General features: G+C 36.8%; 1 protein-coding gene across 1 annotated transcript in view; it reads right to left on the reverse strand.

The window, feature by feature from the left end:
- Positions 1 to 15,596: 15,596 nt before the first annotated feature.
- LOC127497895 (inactive phospholipase C-like protein 2) overlaps positions 15,597 to 19,779 on the reverse strand; it is a 62,944-nt gene continuing 58,761 nt past the window's right edge. The window contains exons 5-6 of the mRNA XM_051866676.1: positions 19,409 to 19,518; positions 15,597 to 17,042 (exon numbers count right to left, since the gene is read on the reverse strand). Of these exons, the coding sequence (XP_051722636.1) occupies positions 16,842 to 17,042; positions 19,409 to 19,518 (311 nt within the window). The 3' untranslated portion in view covers positions 15,597 to 16,841. The remainder of the gene's footprint in view (positions 17,043 to 19,408; positions 19,519 to 19,779) is intronic.

Here is a 19,779-nt window from a genome sequence, read left to right on the forward strand (position 1 = left end):
TACCCCAAAATGTTTGAATCCAGAGAAATCAGATATTTTAACCAGTGTAACATTTCATGTCAATGAGTCGCCAGTGACATCATATCCGCGTTACCCTCGATTTCCAGTTTTACTTCCGTACAAACCATGGAAAAACCAAAGACGCTTTAATATATTGTGTGTTTTATTAGACAGGTGAGCAACTGTTTGGATACTTTTATCAACAGAAAACGAATCATTGTTATATAGCTCAACACGAATCATCTTATTGTTTGAATCTCTTTTCTTGATTTCCCGCGAGTGGCTAATATAGCATAATCAGAACAAGCTTTATTTGTAATACAACATTTTCTCCATCATACAATATATTTTAACATTAATTACATGCCATTTAGCAACACAAGTCATCCAGCTTTTATTAATATGATATTCTAATATCGATCTAGCTTACTGCAGTGTGCAACAAGTAATGTTAACTTTCAACATTGTTTTGACCAAGTAAAACAGCGCTGCGTTACCCCCACAGTTTTAATTCGTCAAATAAACTGACCTGTATGAGTATTAATTCAGCACTTGTGGCCATTTCAGATCAAATGTAACTGTAACAAAGTTCAAATTCAGGGAAGAAGGAGGCGGACGTTAAACTTAACTTTAATCATAAAATAAACATAAACAACAAAACAAAAGGAGTGGCATATAAGCATAATAACAAAACAATGTGTCGCGCAGTTGTCTCTCATTAACATTCCCTCCAAAATTAGCTCATCCATGAACATGATTTCTGCCTGAATCCCTTCGGATTGCTTTCCATCAGCTGTGGAGGTGAAGACCACAACTCCCATGATTCCACACTCATTCACAACATCATCAAGCTACGCCTTTGTTATTGTTTTGAATAAGCGACATCTAGAGGCCAAACTTACATAGTGTGCCTTTAAACTTATATTTTACATTTAAATTTGTCATCTAATATATTTTATTTCAGTTGATGATTTTACTTAACAAGAACAACACTGCAGTCGGCCTAACTTCTCTCTTCTGAACTGGCATATGTTGAATCATGGATTCCAGCAGGAAATGATTAACATTACAGTTTTTCATGTTTAATCATTAATAGATGATCCAAAACAAATCGGCTAATCTATAGTATCTAGAATTGTGCTGAAGAGAACCACTAAGGACTATTAAAACCCCCCAAAAAATGTTGGGAAAAGCTGCAACTGTTTGAGACCAAAAATTCTCAGAATTTAAGATTTTTACACTTTCTGATTTAAACGTGAGTAGTGATTGCCTGTGCAAAACTCAGAGAGGCTCAGGCTATAGATCTTAGTCAGGGTGGCGCCATATTTTGTGACAGGAATTAAAACAAAGCTTAGGGACAAAAGTACAGTGTGTTCAGTGGTTTGTACTGTTGTTTAACAACAACTTACCTATTGTCCAACAGACGAAGACTGTAAGACTGTAAGTATCCCTCACAGCCTCGGTTTTATCCGCATTAAATTCAGTATGGCATCTACCTGGACTACAGCCTTAGTAAACACCACTAATGAAACACTAGTAGCTTGGGCAGTTTCTGTCAACGTTCAATGGATATTCTAATAGAGTGAGAGAAGTCTAAAATCATTGCATGGCCTGTATTAAACAGACTTTCTCATGCACAATAGCTGAGCATCATTAGAGGCAAATTAAATGAGTAATTATGTAGTCCTGCTCCGTAAATGCACAAAACATTGTGTCCCGTCGGGTGAAACGTTTCTATTGTTGTTTCAGTTTTGCAGATTGAAGAACACATCATTACCGGGGAGCGGCACAAACTCGCACATGCACTCGGACTGAAGTTCCTCGTGGAAGAAAGGGCCACACTGTTGGTTGACCAGAACAAGCAGTCATTGTGTTAGTGAATGAGAAATGCTGTTAGTTTTCTTAAGGTCTTGTGACTTTGTTAAAGGGCGACCTTAAGAAACCTTCCACCCAACCTTTGGGAAAACTTGCTTATCGTGGAAACAGCAGAGACACATCACTCAAAAGTGGAATAATTAAACCAGCAGAATAATATAACCTGTTCTTGGTTGAGAGATCTTGTTCCTTCACAATTCAGGAGCAACTACCTGAGTAAAGTTTGATGACAAACTTTGATGTTGGCTTGACAAAGCCAGGTCTGAAAGTTTAAAATAACTTTAAACAGCCTGAAGTTTGAAGGTTTTAATACATTTTTTTTTTTAGTCTTACTAGCATGTTTTAGCATGTTACAGCATGAATTAGTTGGTTGTTGGCATGGTACTAGCACGAATTAACATGTTGCTAACATGTTTATACATGTTGCTAGCATGATTTAGAAGGTTGCTAGCATGTTTTAACACATTTGTAGCATGAATTGTCATGTTGCTAACATGATTTAACACATTGCGAGCATGAATTAGCATGTTGCTACCATGTTTTTCCATTCAGTTACCATGAATTAACATGTTGCTAGCATGTTTTAACACTTTGCTAGCATGAATTAGCATGTTACTAACATTTTTCAGATCTTTGCAAACATGAATTTGCATTTTCTTAAGATGTTTTAACATGTTGCTAACATAATTAGCTTATTTAACACATTGCTGACATGCATTAGCATGTTGCTAACATGTTTTAATACATTGCTAGCATTTTTGAACACTTTGCTAGCATGAATTAGCATGTCGCTAATATAAATTAGTATTTTTAACATACTGCTAACATGATTTAACGTTTTTTTTCTAGCATGAATTATCATGTTGCTAGCATGTTTATACATTTTGCTAACATGTTTTAACACTTTCCTAGCATGAACTAACATGTTGCTAGCATGATTTAGAAGGTTGCTAACATGATTTAACACATTGCAGGCATGATTTAACACATTGGTTGCGTAAATTAACATGTTGCTACCATGTTTTAGCACATTGCTAAAATGAAGTATCATGTTTTAACACTTTACTAGTATTAATTAACATGTTTTAACACTTTGCTAGCTTGAATTGGCATGTTGTTTGCATAAACATATTGTTAACTTCAATTAGCATTTTGCTAACATGATTTATCACATTGCTAGCATGAATTAACATGTTTAGTACATTGCTAACGTTGCTAACATTTTTTTAGAGACTTAATTCATTTTTCAAGAGACTTAATTATGTTTCAAGAATCATCTTAATCTCAAAAGTGTCTTTAGAATTGAATTTATATAAAAGGTAAGTTGTCATACAGTATTAGTTAAATGAATATGGATAACAGCTCAGATCATTTGGTGAGAAATGTTTGAGTTCATCTTGAGATCTTATTTTGTCTCGATTACAAACTGGAATCTTGAGGAATTGAAACAAGGTCTGAGACTTCTTGGTGGTCTATTTTTGGGAAGCAAAAGTAATTTGAATCTCATGGCGAAACATGTAGGAGAAAGAGCTGAGATGCAATTTTCTTGCATCAGATAAAGTAGTTTAAAGTGGCTGTTCTTTCACATTTGTTTAACTTTGAGTTCTTTAATGAAAGTAATTGTATAAAGCACAGAGTTTAAACTCAAAGCACTCCTACTGACCCGTGTATTTAGTTTGGCTCATCTCAGTGAATTTGGTGTCAGGTGATGTTTTAATCTCTGAGGTATGCTTTCACATAAACATCCTCATGATTAAGAAGAAAATAAATCACGGCAGCTGGGTTTACAGTAGGGTACCGTCCACATCCCGCGATATCCTTCAAACAAACCCAGAATTAAGAGCCTGCATGTTCCAGTTTCCCTCTTCAATCCAAAATCAATGTTGCTCCAAACCCATCTATTGTTTTTAGCCTGTGAAACACAAAAGGAGATTTTGTGATTTATGAAATCTCCTCTTGCGCTGCATGGTAAAAAAACAAACAAAAAAACATCATGAATTTGAATAACATGAAGGTGATTAAACAATGACAGAATTTTCATTTTTGGGGTGAACTATTCCTTTAACAAGACACTAGAATAAACACTGTCTGTTAGACTGAAAGAAGGCAAGCTGTTTGTGATAAACTGTCACTCACAGAGTCTTTGGACTTTATCTCCTCAGGAGAAAGCAGCTGTATTCTCAGTGGTTTTTATGTGAGAAGAGATTTAACAGCACAGAAATAGGCCACCATTAGCCATGTAAGAGCTCGTGTACGCTATTTGCTGGCTGTTTTTGTCCAGCCTCGAGGTCCATGTCCCGGTCATGATCCCAGCAGGGACACAATCTGCGTTTGAAGTGTAGGAGGTGCCACAACAACACAGCCCGTTATAGAGTGACTCGGAGGGGTTAGTTAAGAAGCAAGCCGAGCACGAAGCGCTGAATGCTTGACTCGAACCTTGAAAAGAAAAAGAAAACATGCCGAAGCCCTCTGGCTGTCTCTCACTCCAACTAGAGGTGACTTTTAAATAACATGCCACCATCGACGCCGTTTTTTTTTTCTCTCCTGAGAAAAAGATGTTTCCTGTAGAGTTTAAAAAGGAGATTTTAACAATGACTCAAACTCTGCTTAGATTTGCCAAGTTTTCACTCCCATGATATCCGATATATATTCTATGTCCATTGTATTGTACCAAAAGCATGTTTACCAGCGCGACCGATAAGTCAGAATCCTTTGTTGTCAGAATGCACGAATGAATTTTATCGTCATAAAATTAGCCATACGCTGGTGGCCTATAATTTTGTCAGTATGATTGGAGTATGATTTTAATTCGAGGAGCCACAATAGGCTAATTTTAGTTACATTACACTAGCTATAGTCATTTTTTTAACACCTAAATTGAATGCCCCCAGCCTGAAAAACACTTTTTAGACATTTAAAGGCCCGCTGAAGTGTCTTGAAATGCGCAGCATTATTCAGTGTGTTGACGTAATTTCAACTGAAACAGGAAGACGGCGATATATCGAACAGCTCCGCCCCTTTTTTTAAAATAGCCAATAGAGTTTCGTTTATATCACAGCTCAGCCAGAGCCGTTAAACTCAGTAAAACCTCTGTTTCCTTTTAATATCTAACCATTTATCCTCCTAATCTCTGTATCACTTTAAAATATAGCATTCTGTGCAGAATTTAAATGGGTCCGATACCTTTCGTGGTCTGAGCCGATTTGTGGATATGATCCGTTCTGTGCTCTCGTGTCTCTGGACCAGAGCAGACAGTGCGGAGGTTCATGGGAAACTAACGCGAAAACAGACTTCATTCGCATCAATGAAAAAGCATATTTACACTGTCAGAATCGTTCCCTATTCTCTACATAGTGCACTATGTGCCATTCCCCATGTACAAACTAGTAAATGTGTGAACAAATAACCGATTTCAGCCGCAGCTTCAGTGTCTGTTAGTGTAGGAGGGGGCGGGACTACAGATTCTAGAGAGCATTTGATTGGACAGAAGATTTGATGAGAAGCTGAAGTGCAATGTGATGTCATGAAAATCCGTGATCCATTTTAGCGGAAGTGAGAGACTATAAGTTTTGAATGCTTAAATCTCCTAAATGTAGGGCTGCCCCAGACTAAAGATTTTTCTATTCAACTAGTAGTCGTTCATTTAAGCCATTAGTCGACTAATTGCGTGTTTACATTAATAAGCCATAAATCATAATAACCAGCTTTTAATTGCCTATATATATAGCCTAAAAAGCTTTCCACAGCACACCGGCAAAAGTAATGATTATGAGTGTGTCGTGAAAAAAACGGAAGGCGACTGTCTAAACATATTAATAATTTATTGTTTTCTGTGTTTTTGGCTGCACAACGATGCTGACTCGTCATCTCCGCAGTAGTGGACGCGCCTATATGCATGTTTCATACGGACGACATAATCTGAGAATAGTTATTTTCCGTTTGAATTAGTTCGTTAAAAAGTAAACGTCAAGTTTTTTATAGATACATTTCTCATGTTTGTGAAGCAAGGATACGCTGAATTTCAGTTCATTTTGTGCTGAAGTTCACTGAGACCGAGGCGACAGAAAGCGCATCCTGATTGTTTTCATTATTTTACAAATGCACAACGTTTTGCTGTAATTGTGAGTTTACAGAAATAAAAGTAGTCCCTTTACAGTTTGCATTACTAAAATGGAGTATTTTAAAATGCAAAAGTGATAAATGTCATGCAATAAGCACGCTCCACACAAACACTTGGATATGAACCTAATAATAGCACACATTTATCTAGGACTAGGCTAACATTAGAGCGAGCAACTTGTAAAGTTGCTACTACTAACAATTTTCAAGTGATAAGCCATATTTGAGGTCGATGAAAGATATGCGAATGTTGGGATTTCCTGCCGTTAACAATCTGTCCCTCATGGACTGCGTGACTTCGCCACTTCCTGTAGAGATTTTTTTTTTCTGCGACTAACCAACTAATAAAATCTTGCTCGACAAGCCTCGTCTAATCAACTAACGGTTAGTCGACTATTAGGGGGCAGCCCTACCTAAATGCGAATTTTGTCATTGTTTTGAAACACACCAGCTTATGCATAAGATTAAGGCTAACATATTCATACTGAAAGCTAAAAAACTTATATAATGGTTATTTAAAATCAAAATTTAACAAAGATGCTAAATCAAATAGGCTTTATGCCGAATTCACGTGTCTCGTGACCATTTGCTATGTCAATATTTGGATTTATTTTAAACAAGGCCATTATAATATAATATAAATCATAACAGCTGCGTCCAAAATCGAATACTCTTTACTATATAGTACACGAAAACAGTATGCGAACAGGGTAGTATGTCCGAATTCATATTCAAAAAACAGTATGCGAAAAGTACCCGGCTCACATATGCTGCGTTCACGCCACCTCGTATTTACCAGAATCCTGAGATGACAACACGTGACGTTATATTCGGAGCTGTTCACATCCTCGGACTGGAAATTATGCATTTCTATGGCACCACTAATCAACACCTAAATGAATCTACAGCGGTCAGGTGGTATAGCGGCCATGTGGTACACCTGGGAGCTTTCAGAAAACTCCCAGCCTACAAGCTGTAATTGACCATTCGCGAAGACCCACCCCCTTTAGTTACTGTTGCTGTGTCCAACAAGCCATGCCGCTCTCAGTCGTAGCCTAATGGTTAGTGAGTCTGACTGGTAAGCCAAAGGTTGCTGGTTCGATTCCAGCACCGACAGGAAATGACTGAGCAAGGCACCTAACCCCAAATCGCTCCCTGGGCGCCACAGCATAAAGGCTGCCCACTGCTCCGGGTGTGTATCACGGTTTGCAGTTCACTACTCACTACTCTGCTCCTAATGTGTGTGCACTAACTTGGATGGGTTAAATGCAGAGGACAAATTCAGAGTATGGGTTACTATACTTGGCCTTCATGTGTCACTTTCACTTTCTCATGCCACACGTGTTCTCACGCAGTGAAAAATACAACGCGGAGCAAAGAGGAAGCTGACAACATGTCGACATACAAGGCAGAGCAGGTTACTTGTGATATGAAACAAAGTCTCAAATTTTGTAGTTTTTAAAGAAATTTAGTTTTTAAAGATCTTTAATGTGTCGTGACAGATCGCTGTAGCGCCTCAGATCAAGCGGCTCATGAACCGATCATCTCTTCTTACTAGTTAATTTATATCATCAAATAAACGTGAATGAACCACATTTCAACCACAGAAAGACGTCAGTACACATCATTTTTCAAGTTCAAATCCACCGATGTTAATCTACTAAGGCCCTGTCCCCAATGGCACTCTTCATGTGCACTTTCGGTCTTGTGGACTTACAATGGCCGCTGCGTGCGCGTGTCTGTTAAGTCCACAAGACCGTAGGGTGTCCCATTCGTCATTTAAGCTTAAAGAAGGGTGCTTGTGATTACGTCATTACGTCATGAAAGTGCGGACTCAGAGGAAGACCGTGAGGGTTTAGGGTGCCATTTGGGACAGGGCCAATCTCCCCTGATTGTTTTGTCGGACAAAATGGCGGATTTGGCGTTATGATTGGTTAGATCGCCTGTCAATCAAACTCCTAGCGAAGGGTCAATTACGAGCTCTACGAGGACGTGAACGCTTTTTACAAGCTAGAATCTCGTTACTACAGGAATTACGATGCGTATACGATGAACACTTTACTATCCCATGAGGCCACGGGAGAGGATTGTAAATGGAGTTGAAGGGACGCAACCATAGACATAATAAATATTATACAATAATAATAGTATTTATTATGTCGATGGATGTAAATGATGCTGGTAGGTCATGTGACAGTAACAACATGGTGGATGTAATACGTCCGAAATCATTCACACTACACGCATTCGTACTATATAGAACATATCTTTTCAATGGTCGTGAAGTAACTTGACAACTTGAGGGTGAGTAAATGATGACAGAATTCTCATTTTTGGATGAACTATACAATTAAGAAGACTGAATATATTTTCCCCAACATAAGGCTACAGGAGCAACAGATTTTACAGCAACAGGAATTAAATTTGTAGTCTACACTCTAAAAAATGTTGGGTTAAAAACAACCCAAGTTGGATTAAATAAGGACAACCCCAGTGATTGGGTTGTTTTAACCCAGCGGTTGGGTTAAATGTGCTTTTAACCCAACTATTGTTTAAAAATGACTATATGTCTGGCTTAAAATGAACCCAAAATAGGTTGGAAATTAAAAATCAGACACATAATTACTAGAGGCAACAATAATAATAAAAAATTATTAATAAGCAATTTAATACATGTTTATTGTTTAATTATTATTCATTAAACATATTAATAAATGTTCACTTCCAACCTATTTTGGGTTCATTTTAAGCCAGACATATAGTGATTTTTAATCAATAGTTGGGTTAAATAAAACTAGCCAGCAGGTTATGCAAACATTTAACCCAACCACTGGGTTTGTCCATTTTCAACCCAACTTGGGTTGTTTTTAACATGTGTATATACGATCCTAAAAATATCAACGCTCGTGAGTATATTTGGCAGTACCTGCTGCGTAGCAGTAAGGACGATATAGTGCGTGTTTTGCGTCTGAATATTGACGAGCAGCAGTGGCTCAGTTGTTTATTTCTTCCAATGAATTTTAAGAGAAACATCTGAGAAAAAAAGGTAAAACAACCTAGAACACATTTCATCTCCTGAAATACGAAAGAGCAACCTTTGAGCAATACCATTTTCATCTGGGCAGGTCAAAACAGCTCTATATTTCAGAGAATTTTATATTCTGAATGTAGATCAAAGCAGCAGTGAATTAGAGGTCAGTGATGGAGTCAATACACCAGCTTCTGATTCACTCACAATGAAAACTGCCGTGAAAATGATATTGTATCGGTTTTGCAGGAGAACTCTGTGAACTCTGTGTTGTTTGCAGGGAACAGATTGATTGGTTTGCAGAAAATGTCCATGTGAGTGAATGCATCTCATTTGATGGCCTCATTTGTGCTTGATTGTTTCTTTTGCTTTGTTGCAGCTGCCCGGAGAGAGCAATATAACAACATAAAAACAAAGACCACTCTGTTTAATTTGGTTTTGAAGAAGATATGAATCAAACAAGTGCTTCCCGCGCCAACACCTTGACTCTTGTAACGAAACACTTAAACTCAAGTATTTGGCTCGAACATGGGCTGATGTTCTCAGCTGTGTTTGTATATCTTGTTCTGTGTGATTGTTGAGTAGTTCTGTTACATGTCCTGTTCATGATCCAATGCAGAACCCTGTGGTAGTCATCAACTCAGTGTAAACTAAGACATCTCTGTGAGGTAACAAAAGTGTGTTCTTTTACTTTTTTTTTAAAAGCTTTTTTGTTGTTAAAACTACAAAAATGAGAGGATTGTGAAGCTTGAAGGCATGACAGCATGATTTACTGTCAGCGTGCATGTTGTGGCTTCTGCTGCCTTCAAGGAATGATCAAATTTATGAGATAAGCGCACATGAACTTCACCACAATGTCATAATCAGCACTGGGAAACTCTGGATTTTCTTTGATTTTCTTACTTTGCATTGAACGTTGTAAATGTTGACTGTACAATTTAGTTTGTGCACATTTTGTGTTGATGAATATAGTGAACGAGTATTAACTGATTTACTGAAAATATAGCTTCAATCTTTGACTATATGACAATGCTCCTTGAATGATGATTTGAGTATTTGTGATTTAACACTCTTGTATCAGGTTTGTCATTCAAACACAATTGCATCATGACTTGAAACAGTTACTCTTTGGCTTAACTCGATGTTTTCATGTTGAAAGAACATGTTTCAGTCAAGTAGCTCGAACAAATATAGAAAACAAGCTTTCCATTTCTCATTGTACACTTTGCATGCTGGATAGGATGAGTAAATGTTGAAATAAAGTGTTATTTTATGTATTTTTAGCAAGATGGGAAAATGGGGAGACTTGTAAGGAGTGTCTGTTATGTTGGTGTTTTGGGAGGGTTTCCATTGTGGTCGAGTCGAGTGCTTGGGCTGAAATACAAGTTGCTTTAATAAAAAAGCAATTACTATGAGAATGTAAAGAATGTATAAAGAACAACTTTAGCTCTTTGGTTGAACTCGATTCAATCATGGACTTGATGGAGAGACGTGTGATGAACTAAACTGAAACGTAGACGTGTTCAAATAACTTGATTTGGAACAACTGTCCATGATTGACTCCTTCAGCCAAAGAGTTAATTTTTTGAGTGCAGAATTGGCATTTTAGGAAAACAAAGAAAATGTTGTCCTTTTACTGGAAAACATGCAAAATACTGATTAAGAAAATTATTTGCAATGTTAAAAATAGCATACATTAGAGTGACATTCAGCAGATGGTTCCATGACATTTATGATTTATATGTTTGTAGGCTACTAGGGCTGTCAAAATTATATATATTTTTTTTTTTCATTTTAATGTGTTAAAAATATGTAAAGGGTTAGTTCACCAAAAAATGAAATTTCTGTCATTTATTACTCACCCTCATGTTGTTCCACACCCGTAAGACTTTCGTTCATCTTCAGAACACCAAAAAAAAAGCAAAATAACGACTTTATTCAACAGTATCTAGTGATGGATGATTTCAAAACACTGCTTCATGAAGCTTTACGAATCTTTTGTTTCGAATCAGTGGTTCGGAGCGCGTATCAAACTGCCAAAGTCACGTGATTTCAGTAAACGAGGTTTCGTTACGTCATAAGTGTTTCGAAATTTCAATGGTTCACCACTGGGGGGCGTAACTTTAGCAGTTTGATACACGCTCAGAACCACTGATTCAAAACAAAAGATTCGTAAAGCTTCGAAGCTTCATGAAGCAGTGTTTTGAAATCGCCCATCACTAGATATTGTTGAATAAAGTCGTTATTTAGTTTTTTTGGCGCACAAAAAGTATTCTCGTCGCTTCATAACGTTAACGTAGTACCACTGTAGTCACATGAACTGTTTTAAATATGTCTTTAGTAGCTTTCTGGGCATCTGAAAGTCTTAATAAAGTATCTTAATTTGTGTTCTGAAGATGAACGAAGGTCTTACGGGTGTGGAATGACATGAGGGTGAGTAATAAATGACAGAATTTGCATTTTTGGGTGAACTAACCCTTTAATGCAATTGCGGCTCACTACTCGAAACATGCGCATTGAGTTCTCTTTCACACTTGAATGGACAGAAACACACAAAATGAATGCCGAAATGCCAGTTATTGGCGAGTATCCTCGTAAGCACAGTCTTAAGTTAAAAAGTTTTAAATGGCCGTAAAGAGAACATCCGATGTGCGTCAGATCTGCGTCGTGCGTCAGCTCTTAAAGTGACAGCAGCCTAATAAACCTGCTGCCGTCTGTGTCAGTATTGTTACTCAAACAACAAAAGACAGAGAAAATCACTCACTGCTCTTGACTGAATCAGTTTTGTAGCTTTAATAAGGATTAATCTATACATTTTGGCAGAGCAGGCAAAAATCAGAACCAGTGTTCTGACAATTTGTGCCCTGTCAGATTTTGCTATCTCCTATTAAAACAGTTCGCACAATTCAACAGCAGATTGTGCTTCCAGCGTGATATTAATGTGGTTTAAGGCTTTATTAACATCTACACCTACCCCAACCCTAAACCTACCCTTACAATAATGCAAGTACAGTGGTGGTAGCACAGTCTAATAGCGTTAGGTAACATTTTTCGCTGTCGATTCTATCAGATGTGCACTAAATGCACTAAATCTACCCTTGCAACAATAATACAGTAATTTTGTGTTATTTATCATGACAAAAATGTTGTAATATTGATGTGCGCATTCATTATAATAGATTTATGTGAAGTTCACTTAAAGTTGTAATATTTTTAACGCCTATTAAATGTTAAAAATGATGGCTGTCGATCATACTGTTGAATGGCTATAATTACTGGTTTCATTCTCAGAAATTGAGAAAGAAATTTTAATCGATTGACAGGAATAGTTTGCGCACAATCACTGTGACACTTGCATATCAGGGTAGAACTTTCCATTTAAACAGAATAGTTTCTAGGCCACTAATTAAATTAATTATTTTAATTTATACTAATTACATTTTTTTTGAAAGATGCTCTTTTTGTGAAATCAGTATGTGCTGAGAATACTAAAGAAAATCATCTACATTTTTGTAAAGTTTTTGACTTTTTATATTATTAATATAATTTGCAATAAAAACATGTATTAAATAGAAGCATTTATATTGGTAAGCTCAAGACTTACTGTCATAATAAAGAGAAAACACAAATATTTCAGGAATCTGTCAAAAAACTTGTTTAAAACTAAAAAAAAGTATTGTCATTTATTATGTAAATATCAAAGAAACAACTATATAGCCTATATTCTCACATAATAACTAAAAATGTATGTCCTCGTTTGGCCTTGATAACAGTTTGTATTCTTTCTGGCATTGTTTTTATGTACTTTTCCAGTCTCTTTTGTTATATTGACTTCCAAATAGTTTCTAGTTGTTCCTAAAGACTTGCTTTTGAGCGATCTATGATCTTTGAATCCATTAAATCCCAACAATAATTATATTTTCGCATTAGAAACACTACTGTGACTAAAGAGCTGACACATACTGGTGGATTAACCATTACAGAAACATGAAAAATGATTCTAGTTTAGGGTAGCTGTGGCACAAACCGTACATTGGGTGCTGGTCTAATAAGTTTGTGTTTATTGGGGAGGTATTGTATTTGTCTAGAAATGGCTTTCGATGAAGGGTTTCCTCTTATTGGGGAGGCTAAAACAAATGAATTCAGTGGAGTGTGTCAGTGTCAAACCTTCCCAGGTGTCCTCAGCAACAATCCCACATGTCCCTGGGGTTTTTCCATCGCTTTCCACAAATTGTAATGTAATCAATAGTAATGCCTTCAGTCCGAGAGCGTCATGTCATTGAGTGAAAAATCTGTGCTGGCTCTCCAGGGTTGCTATAGATCTCTCAGGATGGGCCGTGTTCAAACGCACCCGTCTGAGAGAGATCTATTGGGTAATAACACTAGAGACTCTCGTCGCAATCATTATTGCGATTGCTGTTACACAAGCTCATGAGCAGGAGCCAAGCGTGATTCATCTAATGGCTGGAAGGTAAACAGAGGTAGAGCGTGTATATCATCTCTTTCAGGTGTCATTACTGTGTACTTTGAGCACCAGAGAGCCGTGATTTAATGATCTTTCACATACACGACAGACGCTGCCTCTTTGTTGGTCTTACCTGGACACATTCTTATGCCCAAAGGACAGCTCTTCATCTAATGAAGTCGAGATAACTAGATTGAGTTTGATGGAATAACTGTAAATCCAATGTAACTGGAATCTCATAAAACCTTTCAGCAAATACTCGGGTATATATACAAAAGTTTGGTGGCAGTACGATTCTTTTAAAGATAAAAAAGAGACAGTAAAGACTTTTACATTGTTACAAAAAGATTCCTGAAAAAAAGTGTATCCCGTTTTCTGCAAACATGTGAAGCAGCACAACCGCTTCTAACATGATAATAATAATCATAAATGTTTCTTGAGCAGCAAATCATCATATTATTCAGATTTCTGAAGGATCATGTGACACTGAAGACTGGAGTAATGATGCTGAAAATTCAGCTTTGATCACAGGAATAAATTACACTTTACTATATATTCACATAGAAAAGAGTTATTTTAAATTGCAATAATATTTCACAATATTCCTGTTTTTACTGTATTTTTGATTAAACAAGTGCAGCAATGGTGAGCAGAAGACTTCATTCAAAAACATATAAAAAAAATCCCCAAACATTCGAGTAATGAATTATTTATTTTAGTGCTGTCATTCGATTAATTGCATCTAACGTAAAAGTTTGTGTTTAATGTGTGTGTAATATAAATATATGTGTGTGTGTGTATGTGTACGTGTGTGTGTACAGTGTATATATATATATATACAGACATACATACACATTATATAAACACAAACTTTTATGTTAGATGCGATTAATTGATTTCCTAATTTATATATATATATTTATATATATATATATATACACACATACGTGTGTGTGCATATATTATATTTTATATATATATATATATATATATATATGTGGGTCAATGACGTGACGGGTCTTTTTTTGTCCAAAGGTCTTAATAATAATAAAAAAAACAAAGATATGACATCCAAAGTATGTAAGGTAGTACAACTAGATCTCTTTTATTGAATCCAAAAGGTTTTAATTATATTTTGCTACATATAAAGGTATTTTAAAGATTTTGAAGTGTCAAAAGGTCATTCGGTTTAACCGTCCAAAGACCAATACAACCATTTCATTTGTGATTAAAATATCTTAAAATGTAATAAATGTCTATTTTTTTTTATTCTGGCGTGATTTTATAACATCATATATCAACATAGTGCAAAATGGTATTAAAATTATGTGTAGAAGTTGTTGCTTTGTTATGAGAAAGAATGTCCGGAGAAATTAATTTCATTGATGTCATTCGGAGTTTTTGGATCAAGTCATGTGGTCAATATCATGTGACAGGATGTGACATCATTCAGACACCTGCAAAGGACCACATGATTGTGAAGCAAAGTAACTAACTCTCTAACTATTTAAAAAATTCATGTTTTCACTTGATCATACGCATGTCCCGAAACATCAGGTCATTCGGTGCAACCGATATAAAACATGGAAAATGTTGTAATATTTTAAAAACTTGTACTAAATATAAAATGTTTGATTGTCCTTTTGCTAGCTAGATATCAGCCTGTTTTGACCTTGACCAAAATTTTGGTTGAACCGAATGACTTTTTGGTGACAAATTTTGTTCATCTTGTAAAAAATGACAAAAGCAGTGTTAATTAATTATAAAAACCACATAATCTCATTGTTAACACACTTCTTAAAACTTAAAATGAATTATATCGCCATTTTTTTTTTTTTTACACTTTTAAAAACCTTATTCGTCAATGACCCATATATACATGCACACACATGATATAAGCACAAACTTTTATGTTAGATGTGATTAATCATGATTAATCGAATTAACATCCCTATATGCATGTATGTGTCACAATGCCAAACAAAAACAATTCATGGTTTTAACATGGGCTATATGAATTAAGAAAATTAGAAAAGTTGTTGTTTTTTGGCTTTGTGACATTTTCATAAGTATTTTGTGTACAATATAGACATTAGAAACTAGAAAGAGTTAAAGCATGTAATCATCGTGGTTTATTTCAGAGCACTGGGTCTTAACAGAGTTAAACAAAACTGATATTGTCTTTGAAACTATCACCCACTCCTTAAACGGTTAACTATAATTATAAATACACAATAACAGCACTGAAATGTATAAACAAATTTGTCTTTTTTAATCTGGTCACACTGTGTAAAATCCAATGGAAGTGTTTCGGCGGTAGATTGGAATGAGCTGGAGACAAACACTCACAAACTAGAAGCAACTTGTTGGGTTAAAAAAAGGCAATGTAAGACAGAACTTCAGCAACAAGGCAGAATCATATCTGAACAGTATCCATACACACATGGACTACTTTGTTTCCAGGAATGCTTGAGAAGCTTTAATCGCAACACTTGATGTACAATATTCAGTCCGCTCTCAAAGGCCACGCACGAACACACAGAATAAACAGAAAAAAATTGGTGTAAGATTTACTTTGGAACAATTTTCAATATTGTTGTGGACAATGGAGTCATGTTTCTGTTTTACACTCGCTGAATGGCAATCGAAGTTGCTTTGATAAAAGCATCTGCTAAATGACTAAATGTGGACGCATTAAAACTGCAGTGTGTACGTGGCCAAAGAGACGCAACGATCGGCCGAGAGACTCACCTATTCACTTGTACAGTAGCTGCTGGTAATATCTAAAACTAGATACATCCTCAAATCCCTCCTGCATTTATACAAATAATTTAAAAATAAGCCCATAAAGGGCCGGGCCCGTCTCATAAGATCCTGTTCTGTACAAGCAAATAAAATATGAGCTCTTTAAAACATCAATTTCTCTTAACAAAATAATCTGATCCATTAAAAGTTCACATAGCAAAAAAGGTAACAGATCTCCATATATATATATATATATATATTTATATACACACATACTATTTTGGCAGACAGAACGCGAAGTAGTTCTTTATTGTAAACAGCTCTCTTCTTTCCACACACGACGTCTCGTTACATTCATGGCTCCAGTTCTAATTCCTCGTAAAGTTTGTGCTTGTAGAAAGGCCTTTGAGCGAAGCTCGGCCTCATCGACACCCACCTGACCCCAGAGACCGGCGGCGTTGAGGACGGAGACGGTAGACGAGGCTTTGGCTCCGCTCATGAAGACGCTTTCCGCTCAGGGTAAAACGTGCAGAGGTCTTTTGAAATGTGTTCGGTACACGCTGACCCAGGGAGAGGATTTATGGGATTTGGCGGGACGCTTCGGCACCCTCAGTTCTCCTCGTCTGTGATGTCGTCCTCCCCGACTGCCTTCTCCGGGATGGCCTCCAGGTTGGGGCGGCCCTTGGACTCCGACCCCGACGAAAGTCTCGCTCCTCCCTTGACCAGGTTACAGGCGAGGGCGGCGTAGTGGATCTGCTTCAGGTTTTCAAGCACTTCGGCCCGGGCGTGTTTCAACAGATCCGCCTGACCCTGAAACACAAGCACAGACGAGGGTCGTTCACTAGCAGCTGGACACTAGTGTTCTTGCAGGTAAGGGTCTCCCGCTCATGCAGAGACTTGTTCTTTTCTTTGCTGTATATACAGCAGACCTAAACTACATTCAATCAGCTTAAGTTTTTATGTGGAACCTCTGAAATGTTTACCTGTCAGAATATGCTGACATTTGTGTTACTTATTCTACAGTCATAATGATGCATGTAATCATTACACTAAAATAAAAACTTAAGTGTTAAAAAATAAGTGTTATAGTGTTATATATATATATATATATATACACACACACATTTAAAACATTTACATTAAACACTATGTAATGATTATTTGTAATTGGCAAAATAAAAAAGGACATAAAATTATGAAAATTAAAACAAAAACTGATCATATAAAAATAAAATCCAATTCTATAAGTGTGATCAAATATTTTTATTATTATTATATACATATTCACACACACACGCGCACACACATGCACATATATACACACGCACACATATATATACACACACACATACACACACACACACACATATACACACACATACACGCACACATATCTACACACGCACACACATATCTACACACACACCCATACACACACACATATTGTACACACACATCTACACACACACGCACACATACATATTGTATACATGCACGCACACACACGCACACATATATATACACACACACGCACACACACACACGCACACGCACACATATCTATGCACACACCCATACACACACACACACACACACGCACACATACATATTGTATACATGCACACACACATATGCATGTACACACACATGAGCACACATATATACATGCACACACACACACGAGCACACGCACACACACACATATATATATATATATACACACACACATATATACATGCACACACACACAAACATGCACACATATCTACGCACACACCCATACACACACACACACACACACACACACGAGCACACATACATATTGTATACATGCACACACATATACACACACAAGCACACACGCATATATATATATACACACATGCACACATATCTACGCACACACCCATACACACACACCTACACACACACAAGCACACATATCTACACATCTACACACACACATACATATTGTATACATGCACACACATATGCATGCACACACACATATACACACACACAAGCACACACACATATACACACACACACATACACACACACAAGCACACACGCACATATATATATATATATATATATATATACACACACAGACACACGCACACATATATACTCGCGCACACATATATATACACGCACACACATACAAACACACATATATACACGCACATACACATATACACGCACACATATATATACATACATGCACACACACATATACACGCACACACACATATATACACACACACAAATACACGCACACATATCTACACACGCACACATCTACGCACACACCCATACACACACACACGAGCACACATACATATTGTATACATGCACACACACACACACATGCACACACAAAATGAACATACAATTGTGTCGAGATCAAAACTTAGAAGAGTGTGAGTGAATCTGGAGTGAAATTGAGCTTCATCCACGTGCAGAAACACACTGGAGTTCAGAGTGATGTGTGTACTGAAGCTCTCGCATCAAAATCTGATCAACAGTCTTCGCAGGAAACGCATTTCAGACATGTTGATGTAAACAGAAACCATCTTGGCTGAGTCTTTGTGACTGGACAGCAGCAAGAAGAAAAAAGCCTCTGTGATGGACATCACTCCACAGCTAATTTCCAACACAGTGTGTTTTGTTCTGAGCAACAGGCTTGTGTAAATCTACACACACATTCACCATTTAATGATCACTGATGTCTTTAACCAAACCAAATCGCCACCTTAATGGTCTTTAATGGTGTGATGTCACTCGAATTGATTCTGTCCAGCTGGGGCGTTTCAATTTGAAATGATCTCTGTTTAAACATCTTATTTCCAATGCTGTGCATGTTTAGGCACTGAAAGGCCTTCAGAGAGCCTCTCTGTCAATCATAAACCACCCAGGCTGAAGAAATGGAAATTTTTTTTTGCCACTCTATTTATGTGGTTCTGATTTCTATTATTGCTATTTGCTTCGTATTAAACAGTATTAAAGAAATGCCACATTGCTAGTGAAAATATTAATATTCATCATATATTCAAGACTCTAACTGCATCTTAAATCACAAGAAACTTCTTATGCTAAAATATATGCAAATCTCAAACAGGGAAATCGTTTTTCACAGGTGTTAACCGCCTGTTTAATGTTTCATCTGTGATCACCTTCAGAATTGTGATGTTCCAGGTGAAGCTTTCTACGGATTTGTGGAGTTTTCTTCCCTTCAGTCCTTCTTTCATCGCCATGTCGTGTAGATTCTCATGAAACTCCATCGCTGAAACGACAGATTCAGAGGTTCAGATGAGGCCTCGGCAATACAAGTTTTTGAAAGTCTCTTCTGCTCACCAAGGCTCAATTTATTTGATCACAAATACAGTAAAAACTGTAATATTTTTACAATTTAAAATAACTGTTTTCTATGTGAATATATAGTAAAATGTTATTTATTCCTGTGATCAAAGCTGAATTTTCAGCATCATTACTCCAGTCTTCAGTGTCACATGATCCTTCAGAAATCATTCTAATATGATGATTT

The sequence above is a fragment of the Ctenopharyngodon idella genome, chromosome 16 (genome assembly GCF_019924925.1).
Source record: "Ctenopharyngodon idella isolate HZGC_01 chromosome 16, HZGC01, whole genome shotgun sequence".
Classification (NCBI taxonomy): domain Eukaryota; kingdom Metazoa; phylum Chordata; class Actinopteri; order Cypriniformes; family Xenocyprididae; genus Ctenopharyngodon; species Ctenopharyngodon idella.